Genomic DNA, 12596 nt, shown 5'->3' with positions numbered 1-12596 from the left:
TCTCAAGTTGCTTAGGTAAATGGGTTGCTGATGTTGCTAAATGTGTTCCATATAAAAATGATTAAAAGAGCAAATAAAACTTAAAGATTCAAAGACAACCAGGAGGTTAAACCATTGATATGTGTATGCTTTTCTATTTCTTCCTTCTGTGTACAGGTTAGTTTTAAATGACAGAAACAATTTAAAGTTTGAGGGGCGCCTGGGTGGCTCAATGTTAAAGCCTCTGCCTTCAGCTCAGGTCATGATCTCAGGATCCTGGGATTAAGCACTGCATCGGGCTCTCTGTTCAGCAGGGAGCCTGTTTCTCCCTCTCTCTCCGCCTGCTGCTCTACTTGTGATCTCTGTCTGTCAAATAAATAAATAAAATATTTTTTTTAATTTATTTGTCAGAGAGAGAGAGAGAGAGAGCGAGCACAGGCAGGCAGAGTGGTAGGCAGAGGCAGAGGGAGAAGCAGGTTCCCTGCCGAGCAAGGAGCCCGATGTGGGACTCGATCCCTGGACGCTGGGATCATGACCTGAGCCGAAGGCAGCTGCTTAACCAACTGAGCCACCCAGGCGTCCCAATAAATAAAATCTTTAAAAAAATATTTTCAAGTTTGAGACCATGATTTTGATGTCTGTAAGAATCTGTCATGGTCTGCAGAATCTGTTGCAACAGGGAACCTCAGCTCAGCAAAGGAAGCTGCAGAATCATTCACTTGATGTTTATAAGCCCCTTGTTTTCCCCTCTTCGTTTGCCCTTTGTTATCCTGGGTTGCCGTGTTTGGACTCCAGTACTCAACTCTGTTTCAGCAACCTCTAGTTTCAGGTAGGAATCAAACATTAAATCTTTTTGCCAAGCCTCTGTTTCTCAAACACACACACACACACACACACACACACACTCTCTCTCTCTCTCTCTCTCACTCTCACTCACTCACTCTCTCTCTCTCCTTGTATCTTTCCTGTAACAGCAAATACAAGGATTTAATGTCCTGCTTTCTTCCCTAGGCTAGAATGACAAAGCATGGCTACCACCATGTCTAAATGTCAGGAAGGCATGTCCAGCTTTCCTCAGTTAGTACTAGACCATTACAGTACATGGTCTGTAAACTGCAATAGGTGTAGTAGAGATGACCCCAAATTTCAATTTCTCCTTTATGGATCCTGGGACTACGATATCTTGAAACATCTGAAGGAAAACCAGGGTAATCACCATGCCAACCAGATTGATTCATGGTGTGTATGGAAGAGGAAATGAGGATCTGACACAAGTTGCCAAGAAAGCAGCTAAAACATCTTTAAAGATGTTGAGAGAAAAACTGAGGGGAACGCCACCAGAAGGTTCTCTTTCCATTGCCTGCCCAAGTATGAGCCACTGAGACTATACCCCAGCCTCCCATCTCAACGACAGCTAAAAACCTTCTAATAATGAGTTCCTCCTCCTCCACAATCATCCAAAATCTGTGTGGAGTTCCAACAAGTATCCTGATGTTCCGTTTCCAAAGATGTGAGCCAGGGATGCCAGGAACTTCACTATAAAATGCTTTTTAATTTCATGCAAGATTAAGCCTTAAAGTATTAGCACTGAAATCCTCAGCTGGCAAGGAGACACACTCTAGAAATAGTTAGAATATTTTTTTGCCCATTAAAGGTAGAACATATGAGTACTTGAGAAGAGATGAAAATGACATAAATCTCTCCTTAGATTAAGCTCAGATTGCCAAAGGCCAGGTGAGAAATAAATTGTTTGTATTTCAAATTTAAAAAGCCTCAGTCTAACTAGAGGCATTAAGAAGATATACTATATAGACATAGGTTTTTTTTCTTTTAAGATTTTCTTTTTTGTTTATTTGACAGACATAGATCATAAGTAGGCAGAGAGGCAGGCAGAGAGAGGGAAGCAGGCTCCCCGCTGAGCAGAGAGCCTGATGTGGGGCTCCATCCCAGGACACTGGGATCATGACCTGAGCCAAAGGCAGAGTCTTTAAACCACTGAGCCATCCAGGCGCCCCTAGACATAGGTTTAAGTCTTAAATTTTACAAGTCAAGTAAGGCAATTTTTTAATCAATAAAAGGAGAACTACTTATAGTTTTATATACAACCTATCTATCCAGACACACGCATAAAACAATTCTCTTTATACCAATTTAAAAAAATGCCTCACTTCCAAAAAGCACTTGGGGTGCTGTAATTGTCAAGTGGTCTGCTTGAAAACTTCTAAGGGTTCTGTTGCTTTGATTATATATACAACTTTGTGTTTACTTCTTTGGTTGAACATGTATAAGTATATATGTATTTGTATAAAGCTAAAACAAGAATGGGTTTTAAGCAAATACAGCTATTTTTTAAAGCATAGCCTTAACCTCAAAAAGAAATATAACTTATCCAAAGGCTTCTTAAAAACTGGAATTCTACACTGTAATTAAAAATTAGGATAATAATAACTATTATGTACAATGTGACATCAGAATTTTGACCCAAATAGAGAGGCTTTCAGACAAAATCTTTAAAACTTTTATTTTATCCATGGTGGCCATGAAAATGTGTCTCTCAGATCCCTGAATGCAGAAGGTATGACTGGCCAGTGGCCCCAGAGTAAGCTGTGCTTTTTCCAGAATCCACTATGATGTCTGTACTAAATGAAGTCATGTTTCCCTGCACTGCTCCCAGCCAGTAACTCTGTGCAGCAGGGACACAAAAGCCAGTCCATCCCCAGGAGACATGGGATTCCTCTAATGGACAACTTTGGCTTGAGGACTCATCCATCACAATGAACCTTCTTTGGACTATACTACAGGGACTACACTGTGGGCTAAAACTCTCCCACCCCGCCTTCCTTTTCTCCCTTCTCTCCTTCACATCATGGGCTGACAGCTCTCCAGCTGCCTCCAGCTCCCTCCTCATTTCTCTTCAGAGATGTTCCCCCTAAGAAGTCTCTTGCACAGCTAATCCTGTCTTGTTATCTGTTCCTCAGAATAGATTTCTCAATAATTTCTTAATTATTTCTAATTTTTCTAAATATTCTAATTAGAAATATTATTTCTTATTATTCTAATCTAAAATTATTTCCAATTATTCTAATCTAAAAATGCTAAGAAAGAATTTCTTAGTTCTTTCTAATTTCTTAATAATATAGAATTCTAAGAAACTATGTACCCATTAAAATCTTCCTAAAGGAAAGACTTTTTTTTTTTAAAGATTTTATTTATTTATTTGACAGAGATCAAAAGTAGGCAGAGAGGCAGGCAGGCAGAAAGAGAGAGGGGGAAGCAGGCTCCCTGTTGAGCAGAGAGCCCGATGTGGGGCTTGATCCCAGGACCCTGGGATCATGACCTGAGCCGAAGGCAGAGGCTTAACTCACTGAGCCACCCAGGCACCCCATGAAGGAAAGATTTTAAAAGAAGATTAAAATCTTCCTGGACCAAAGATTTTGGTACTGGCTTGTGATAAAACTAAACTAGGGAATCATTTGGATTCTATACATTGTAAGTTCGTGTATAATGTGATATTGAGTTGAAAAATGATGGAAAATTGTTACCTTTTGAAAAATTGGTAGGACAATGTTACCTTTTCTATAAGGAAGCTAAGAAAGAATAATGAATTGTAAAGGTTTTAATATCATCTCATATTTACTAAATTAAATATTAATGGGATATATGAAAACATGTAGGTTCTAATATTGCCAGAAAGTGAACAGAAGACAGAATTAAGCTGCCCAACCAGAACTTGGATGCATATAATATTACATTTGGTAATATTTAGCCAGTAGCTAAATGGAACTCTCATACAGAATTTGGGAAATTCATTTGCTTGATTCGCCCTTTACTCCTCATTTATAAGGTTTCTACCACCCTCCAGAGTTTGAAATCACAGAAGAAAACGTCTTGGCCAAAAACTACCACCTTCAAAGAAAATTGCTGATAAATTTCCAGAACTGAAAGCAAATTAAATCATACTAATCACATATTATTCATATATATATATGTGTGTGTGTGTTATATATGATATATATTATATATGATACATGCAATTACAAATACATATATCTATCATATGTATATGATAGATATATATTACATATATCTATCATATGTATATGATAGATATATATTATATATGATACATGCAATTACAAAGGCTCAGAATGAATTATTATGAATGACTCTACCAGAAAATAATTGGGCTGCACATCCTTAGTGGCATTAAGTATAAGGATAAAAATAACTGCAAAAAAAAATCTTAAACTTTATTTAATATTTTTGTAAGACAACATTAGTAAATATATTAATTTTGTTTAGAATCAAGATTTTAAATATAAGGGAAAGGGTAAGGAAATTATCAAAATGTTTTACCTTTTTAAGGACTTTTTATTTATTTATTTGAGAGAGAGAAAGAGAGAAAGAATACACAAGCAGGGGGAGAGGGAGAAGCAGACTCCCAGCTGAGCAGAAAACCTGACATGGGACTTGATTACTAGGACCCTAGGACCCCATAACCTGAGCCAAAGGCAGACGCTTAACCAACTGAGCCACCTAGGTGCCCCTAATATCTAAATGTTTTAATTAAGAACTATAATGTTAGAGCTGAATTAGAAATATCAATAACTGCAAAAAAATTTAAACTTTATTTAATAGTTTTGTCAGATATTAGTAATTATATTAATTTTGTTTGAAATCAAGATTTTAAGTATAAGAGAAAGGGGAAGGATATTATAAAATCAAATGTTTTAATTAGGAACTCTAATGTTAGAACTGAGTTAGAAACATCAATATGAACCCAGGCTTCAAAAAAAAAATGTTTCCCAATTCTCTCAGCTAAAATGAGCTGGGAAGAAAGGCCCAAGAGAATGAAGCTAATGTGTAAACGTCACTATTATGATTTCTATTCCCATCTTTCTAGGATACCCTGGAGAAATGGCTGAATCCATGTCTGGGATAGGGTAGTGTATAAGCCTGGGGCAATTTGTTGTACTAATAGACAAGAAATAATGCAGATCAATGGGACTGTGTCAAAAGAACACAAGTGTTGTAATTCCCAGGGGTGCCTCAATTTGAACAATTAAAGACAATGACTGTTGCAGTTGGTTAAATCACACTGAATCCCTGAAAAGTCATGAATCCATAATGATATACAGGAGAAAAATTAACATAAAGCTGAATAAAGGTGATGAAAGGAATAGCCTGTATTACTTTTGAATCCTTTATTCAAATATGTTGTTTTGATTTGTTTACTTTAGCAATGAAAAATATAGAATTTAATAAATATTAAATACATTAAATTAAATATTAAATACATTAAAAAGTGTTTTCTGGCTTAAGGGAGGATGCCAATTGAATGATCCCATAAGTTGTGACTGTAAGTTGGACAAAGACATTCAAGTTCACCAAATCTCAATCAGGTACCATTTCAAATATCCATAAGTGTTTTATGGTCTTAAGAATATGGAAAAACTGCAAGATACCATTAAACTCAGTGATCTTTTGGGGCAACTGGGTGGCTCAGTGGGTTGAAGCCTCTGCCTTCGGCTCAGGTCATGATCCCAAGGTCCTGGGATTGAGCCCCACATGGGGCTCTCTGCTTAGCAGGGAGCCTGCTTCCTCCTATCTCTCTCTCTGCCTGCCTCTCTGCCTACTTGTGATCTCTGTCTGTCAAATAAATAAATAAAATCTTTAAAAAAAAAAAAACTCAGTGATCTTTCAAACCAGTCTGAAAGGCATTTGCAAGGGTCTTAAAATCTTATTAATTTAAAAGGTAGAGAAGTTAGAAGTTAAGCATTACAAAAGTAAAATATATTTATGTATCTTAAGAGTCAAAATACAAAATCCAAGTACTCGGTCCAGATAAAAGCCACCAACCTCGTGAATGGACAGAAGCAGGTAGTGTGTGCAGATTTCCACCCAAGGACATGGTCCATGCAATCCACAGCATTACTCTCTGACAAGCAGGAACCTGTGTGTATTTCAGATTTTATATACTTGTAACACGTAAGAGAATTTGGCCTATTAGAGTGCTGGCTTGTATCTCCAGTTTAAAATGTATAGTTCAATAACTTGTGTAGATAGGTGATTTTAAATTAAGATATGGCCATGTACAGTACTCAAACTACTATTAGAAAAAAAAAAAAAAAACTAACTTGAGAGGGTACCTCGGTGCTCAGATGGTTAAGCATCTGCCTTTGACTCAGGTCATGATCTCAGGGTCATGATCTCAGGGTCCTGATCTCAGAGTCCCGTGATCAAGCCCCTCATCCCGCTCCCTGCTCAGCAGGGAGTCTGCTTCTCCCTCTGCCCCTCACACTGCTCATGCTCTCTCTCTCAGATAAATAAATAGATAATACTTTTTTAAAAAAACTTAAGATTCATCCCTTTCATTGTTTAGTTTACTAAATTTATAAGTATTTAATAGTCAGGATAGATTAGGGAGAAATTAGTGACAGCTTAGCATATACCTAATAAAGCCCATGAACTTTTATTACTGACCCAAATTATGAGAGGCTATATCCTAGTCAAATAACCCCTATATGTTCCTTTATTTTCATTTGTATTCTTCTACTGTTTTAAGGAAGCAATTTTACAAACAAAAAATACATAAGGTGATAAGTACTACTACTGACCCAAGTTTGTATATGAATGGAAATATACATAAATATAAAATTAACTAACTCTCTCCACATAGAAGTTTGGCCAAGATGCAGTACGGTACCAACCAAGCAATGAATGATGCCCAGTGAAAATGAAGGTCCTTTAATCTTTGTGTTAACGAAAAGCTAAATACTAATAGTAAAAATCTGGAGGTCACACCAACTTTTCCGAGGAACGATGTACAGACCCACATATTTCAGCAAAAATAAGATAACGGCCAAATATTTTAGAGAAGTGGCAGTTGTTTTGACTTGCCTTGATCACCAGAACTAAATACCTCATCTTATTCTATGGGATGTGCTGTTTGACTGATACTGAATAGAATTAAATATAAGCAACTTCTCCCTAGTGCTCTACACTCTTACAAATTTTGGATTGGTTTAATTTTCCATAAAATAAATCCATAATACTTAAAAAAATTGCTTGTGCTGATATTAATTGAAGTTCTACCTCAAATCAATTTTTGACAGATTCCTTGTCATATGAAGTAGTTTTTTTTTTAAAAAGGGTATCACCCCCAAATGCAGGGGAATGCAGTATATATATGTGCTGGATATTATTCATTAATAAAACTGTTATTTCTCTGAGTTTTGTGATGACTCATGTTGTTAGCTTTCCAAAATGTGTAATTTGTTGCGACTGCTCATCTAAGAAATATTCACTTCCATATCTAATTCTTAAATCTTTTTCTTAAAAGGGGTCCCTCTATTTCTGTAAGTTGTAAGCCCCACAAAACCTGTATCTGCCCCTGACCATATTATTTTAGAAAACCCAAGGTAGTTCTCTATGCTTCTGTAATGACACGGAAACAAGTCCATGATAAACTGCTAAGCATAAAATTCAAACTTCGGAATAATATCAATAGTATAATCCCACTTAAATTAAAAAAAAAGTTTTTCAGGTCTGACTCTATAATCTTTATTTTTTAGCAAAGCACGTCTTCGCTTACTAGTTTTTTACTTCAAAAAAAAGCAAAAGTGAATTTTCCACCTTAATCCATGCTTGTAAACCCCAATACACTTCAACTACTCCCAAACGCCCATTCCTTCCCATTTTAGCATTCTGAAATTGGATTGTAACCTGAGATCGCTGGGAAGCCGTGGTCACTCGGCGCGCATGCGCAGACATGGTCGTGGCCGTTCCGACGTGGTCGTCATCAGTGGGGCTGTGTGCGTAGTCGGTACGACCTTGAGTTTAACGGCCTTTTAGAAATGCCTTCCAGAAGATTACGTGATGATTCTGAATTGAAGTGAAAATGAAATTCGGTGTAGGCAGAGGGGCAGGGAAACACAGCCGCGGGGCGCGCACTCGACCCCGGGCAGCGAACCGCCTCGGGCGTGACGGCCTGGTCCACGTGCTTCTGGGCACCCCAGGAAGCGCCCTGGCCGACGCAGCCGCGCTGCGGTGCCTGAGGGGCTGCGCGCTGACTTCAGGGCCGGGGAGGCCTCGGGACCGTACGTGGTGGAGGGGAGGCGCTGACGTCGTCGTCCCCGCTGCCTGCACGCGAGCCGCGCGGGGAGAGCGCCCTCCGGAGCCCAGGGCCTGGGAGGGGAGGCGCTGCGGAACGCCGGCGCTGCCCGGGAGCCGGAGCGCCCGGCCTGGCCACCGGCGCTGACGCCCTTTAGGAAGGGGAACCTTGCGCGAGCCGCGAGAATCTCTCTCGCAGTCGGGGCCCCTCAGTCTCTCCGACTGAAATCGAATTCAGGGTGCTTTCAATTCCGCTGTCGGTTGTCACAGCTGGTGATGAGTACGCTGTTGTTTGCCTGATACCGAAGCAGCTCTAAACAGAAATGCTTAGATCGGAGCGGAAAATGTAAAGCCTGTACTCTAAAAATTTGAAAGCTCCTCAGTGGGTGCACCCAGTGTCTTTCTCTCCTTTGTTTCGTTTGCATTTCTAAGGTAGACAGTGTCTACCGTGCTATCAACAAATGTTATTCTTTGCCTTTATTTGGGATGGCAAGATTATTGCATTTGATCAACTTAATGTTAAAGCTCTGCATTTTTAGTATATAACAGTAAGGCAATATGCTCTCATATCTTCAACCTCAAATAAAATTTAAGTTGGAAAAACAGTCAAACTTTAGATTGAGTTAGCTTATAATGAGTTACTTCAGCCCTGGCAGGGTGCATTTTAAACCAATATTAACCAATCTGTTTCTTACTGGCATGAACCCATATACACTTTTAAAAAATGAGTTTCATAAATAATTCGCAATTAGGTATTACTTATCAGGTCCTGATCTAAGTATCTGGAATTCTGCCAGTCCTGACAGTAGTCCTGAGGTAGTCAGATTTCCCTCAACTTGCAGATGAGGAAACTGAGGGACAGTAAGAAACCCAGGCCTTCTGGCCCCAGCGGCTGTTTTAAAAATGGATATTCACTGAAATACTCTCTTGAGCGGATTGGAGATGATGGATATAATGAACTTGGGGCTTGTGAATGTAAAGTACCACATTTTCATTGATACCTTATATTCTATGTAAGGAATAAAATCAGCCTTTGGAAAATAAATGGTCTATGCTCTTATCTTTTTTTAAAATATTTATTTATTTGACAGAGAGAGAGATCACAAGTAGGCAGAGAGGCAGGCAGAGAGAGAGAGAGGAGGAGGAAGCAGGCTCCCTGCCAAGCAGAGAGCCCGATGCAGGACTTGATCCCAGGACCCTGAGATCACGACCTGAGCGGATGGCAGAGGCTTAACCCGCTGAGCCACCCAGGTGTCCCTTTATGCTCTTATCTTAACAATAAAGATGATATAATAACAAATCACATCATTTTGCCAAGAAGGTTATGGCATTCTATTATTTGACTAATACTCATTCACAGCATTCCTAATACCATAAAACAATTTCAGAAACCTAAATTATACTGCCATGTGATGACTACTAAATAAATTTTGCAGTATAGACTTACTGTAGAATATAATCTTATTTCTTATTTTACTCTCTTCACTGCTATCCTTTTATATTTTGAGTTTGATTCAACTGCCTTCTACTAAAATGTTTCATAGTATACATTTTTTAGACTTTAGTTATTCATTTGTATAGGGTTCCCCAACTTCTATTCCAAAATTTAAAAAGCTTAATAATTATTATCCTAATTTCTTAAGTGAAAAAACTGATGCTCAAACAGGTTAAATATTATATACAATATCACATACCAAGGCAGATGGGTAGTATAGACTAGAAATCCTATCCTAGGGCTCAACAGACTTCTAATGGTTTATGTAAATGGCTTGTGTTTATTCACATATCTTCTCAGAACCAATATATCTCAGAAGCATAGACCTATCATCATAAAAATGTGGTTAAACATCACTTATGTACTCTAAGTACAATTCAGAACAGAACTTTACCATTTGATTTTTTTAAAGACATAGATCCTAACACTTTCTATGTTTTTTTAATTAACAGGTTAATATTATTGATCTTTCCCCCAAAGATATGGAATGAAAATGAGTGGGAGGTTGGGGAGTTTGTTGTTATAAAAACCAGAAAGGGGAAACTTACAGCTGGATAGCAAGACCCTGACTTAATTTGAACATCTGGTTTTCCACATTATATATAGGCAGTGGTGATTCTGTGCCATTTTTATTCAGATTTTTCCTCTCCTAGGATGCTCTCATCTTTGTTATTATCTATAACTCTGATTGTAGCTCTGAATCTGTTTTTTTTTCTCCCCCAACTCTGTTTCAAAACTTCTGTAATTCATTTGCTGTGCAGTCTAGACTCTCTCTTGCAAGTGAGCTTACTGGGTGGGCCAAACTGCCATGGACCAGGATTGTTAGGAAGTCAATAGGTTGCTAAGAAGTCTTACTAATTTGCTATATAAGCTGAATGGAGTGTCAGAGAATTTTCCTTTCCCCTGATGAACTTAGGAGGTGTATGTTTTGACCTGTATCAGTGATTGTATTTGGATCAATTACTTTAAGATTACAATTTTTTATCCATATATGAATGTTGCACCTAATTATCCCCGTAATCAGTTAAACAAATGTCAGCTGTTCGCATTTCAACTCTTTCTGCCAATAACTGCTGGAAGTAATTTAATGCAGCTGGAGAATAACACTGACAATCATTATAGCCTGCAAAGTGTGAAATAATTTCATTGCACTACTGCGGTCTCTTTGGTGTGAGGACTGATCATGTTTAGGGTATGACACTTGGTGGTGGGGAGCCAGTTTTATTATAATTAAGGAAATAATGGAAAAGGGGGGGTGAGTCTATGGGCAGCTCAGTGTTGTTTATCTGGTGAACTCTTCTCCGCGGAGGGTTTGTTTTTATAAGTCACTTTAAGTGTTGAAGGGAAATATTTTCATCTAAACAGGAGGATTGTGCTTCATTCAGATTATTTCCCCTCATCTGATAAAAACCCTTGCTGAGTAACAGCACAGATGTGGCTTATTTGGAGGAAAATGAAGGAAGAGGAGAAAAACGCTGGGTGGAGCAAAGGAGTAGTCAGCGACTTCCCTTTTTTTGCGGGCCCTTTTCTTTTCCTTTCTTTTCTTTTTTTCACTTACCTGAGCCACTCTGGGGACCACTTTGAAGGCGCGATGCCCTCCCCTCTTCCCTGGTGCAGTTACCTCCCCAGCGAGTTTTCTCCCTCGCTGGACTCTCGGCCCTGCAGCAGCCCTTTGGAGCTCCCAGGTAAGGCAGGGAAGCTCTTCCTGGGCACTCCCCCCAGGGCCCCACGGCTACCACGCCGGCTGGCCTGGTGCTCCATCGACTGGGAACAGGTGTGCCTCCTGCAGAGGCTGGGAACTGGCGGGTTTGGCTCCGTGTACAAGGCGACTTACCACGGTGTTCTGGTGGCCATAAAGCAAGTGAAAAAGTGCACCAAGAACCGACTGGCATCCCAGCGCAGTTTCTGGGCTGAGCTCAACGTCGCAGGGCTTCACCATGATAACATCGTGCGGGTGGTGGCTGCCAGCACACACACACCTGCGCGCTTTAACAGCCTAGGCACCATAATCATGGAGTTTGGTGGCAGTGTCACCTTACACCAAGCCATATACGGTGCGGCCAGCTGCCCCGATGAGGAGGATGTGCAGCCTCACTGCTGTGCAGGAGAGCAATTAAATCTGGAAAAGTGTCTCAGGTATTCCCTAGATATTATGAATGGTCTGCTCTTCCTTCACTCGCAAAACATTGTACACTTGGACCTGAAGCCGGCTAACATTCTGATCAGTGAGCAGGGTGTCTGCAAAATTGGTGACTTTGGTTGCTCAGAGAAGCTGGAAGATCTGCTGTGCTTCCGGACTCCTCCTTACCCCCTAGGGGGCACCTACACCCACCGAGCCCCAGAGCTCCTGAAAGGAGAGACCCTAACGCCTAAAGCTGACATCTATTCCTTTGCCATCACTCTCTGGCAAATGGTGACCAAGGAAGCCCCTTACTCAGGGGAGAGGCACTACGTGCTCTATGCCGTAGTGGCCTATAATCTCCGGCCGTCTCTGTCAGCAGCTGTCTTCACTGACTCCATCTCTGGGAAGAGACTTGAGAAGATCATCCAATGCTGCTGGAGGGCCAGTCCTTTGCAGCGGCCAAGTGCAGAACTCCTCCTGGTTGACCTTAGCTCTTTAAGGGCTGAATTTGACTATTAATCTGTATCGACATAAGCTTTGTCTTTATTTCTATTCGTTTTTAAATTAGTGACTGTGTAGGAAAAAAACATATTTGCAGGACAGATTTTTAGAAAATAAAGTTATTAAAAACTGCTTTTGGTCTAAATACTTTTTCTAAGGAAATAGCACAGCTACAAATCTAGTAGACAGCTTAATATTGTTAGTAAGTAAACTTATGTCCTCACAGAGTTATAGGCTTTGCTTTCGCTGCAAGTGTGCTTACTTCAACAGTTCTCTAGTATTGCACTTGTTCTGATTTGTTATTGATGAAGCCAGCTTGTCCAAGACAGAACTGAATTGTAAAATGCCAAGATGTTCTATAAACTCAAATAATAGGCTCCAAACCCA

At 39.7% G+C, this 12596-nt stretch overlaps 1 protein-coding gene across 1 annotated transcript; it reads left to right on the top strand.

Moving 5' to 3' along the window:
* The first annotated feature begins 11177 nt into the window (after positions 1 to 11177).
* On the top strand, positions 11178 to 12227 carry MOS (MOS proto-oncogene, serine/threonine kinase). The gene has a single exon (XM_032882653.1). It carries the CDS (start codon positions 11178 to 11180, stop codon positions 12225 to 12227), a length of 1050 nt encoding a protein of 349 aa, XP_032738544.1.
* The last annotated feature ends 369 nt before the right edge of the window (positions 12228 to 12596 follow it).

Source organism: Lontra canadensis, unplaced genomic scaffold (assembly GCF_010015895.1).
Source record: "Lontra canadensis isolate GAN:19392208 unplaced genomic scaffold, GSC_riverotter_1.0 scaffold83, whole genome shotgun sequence".
Classification (NCBI taxonomy): Eukaryota; Metazoa; Chordata; class Mammalia; order Carnivora; family Mustelidae; genus Lontra; species Lontra canadensis.
This window is presented reverse-complemented; position numbering and strand designations above follow the sequence as displayed.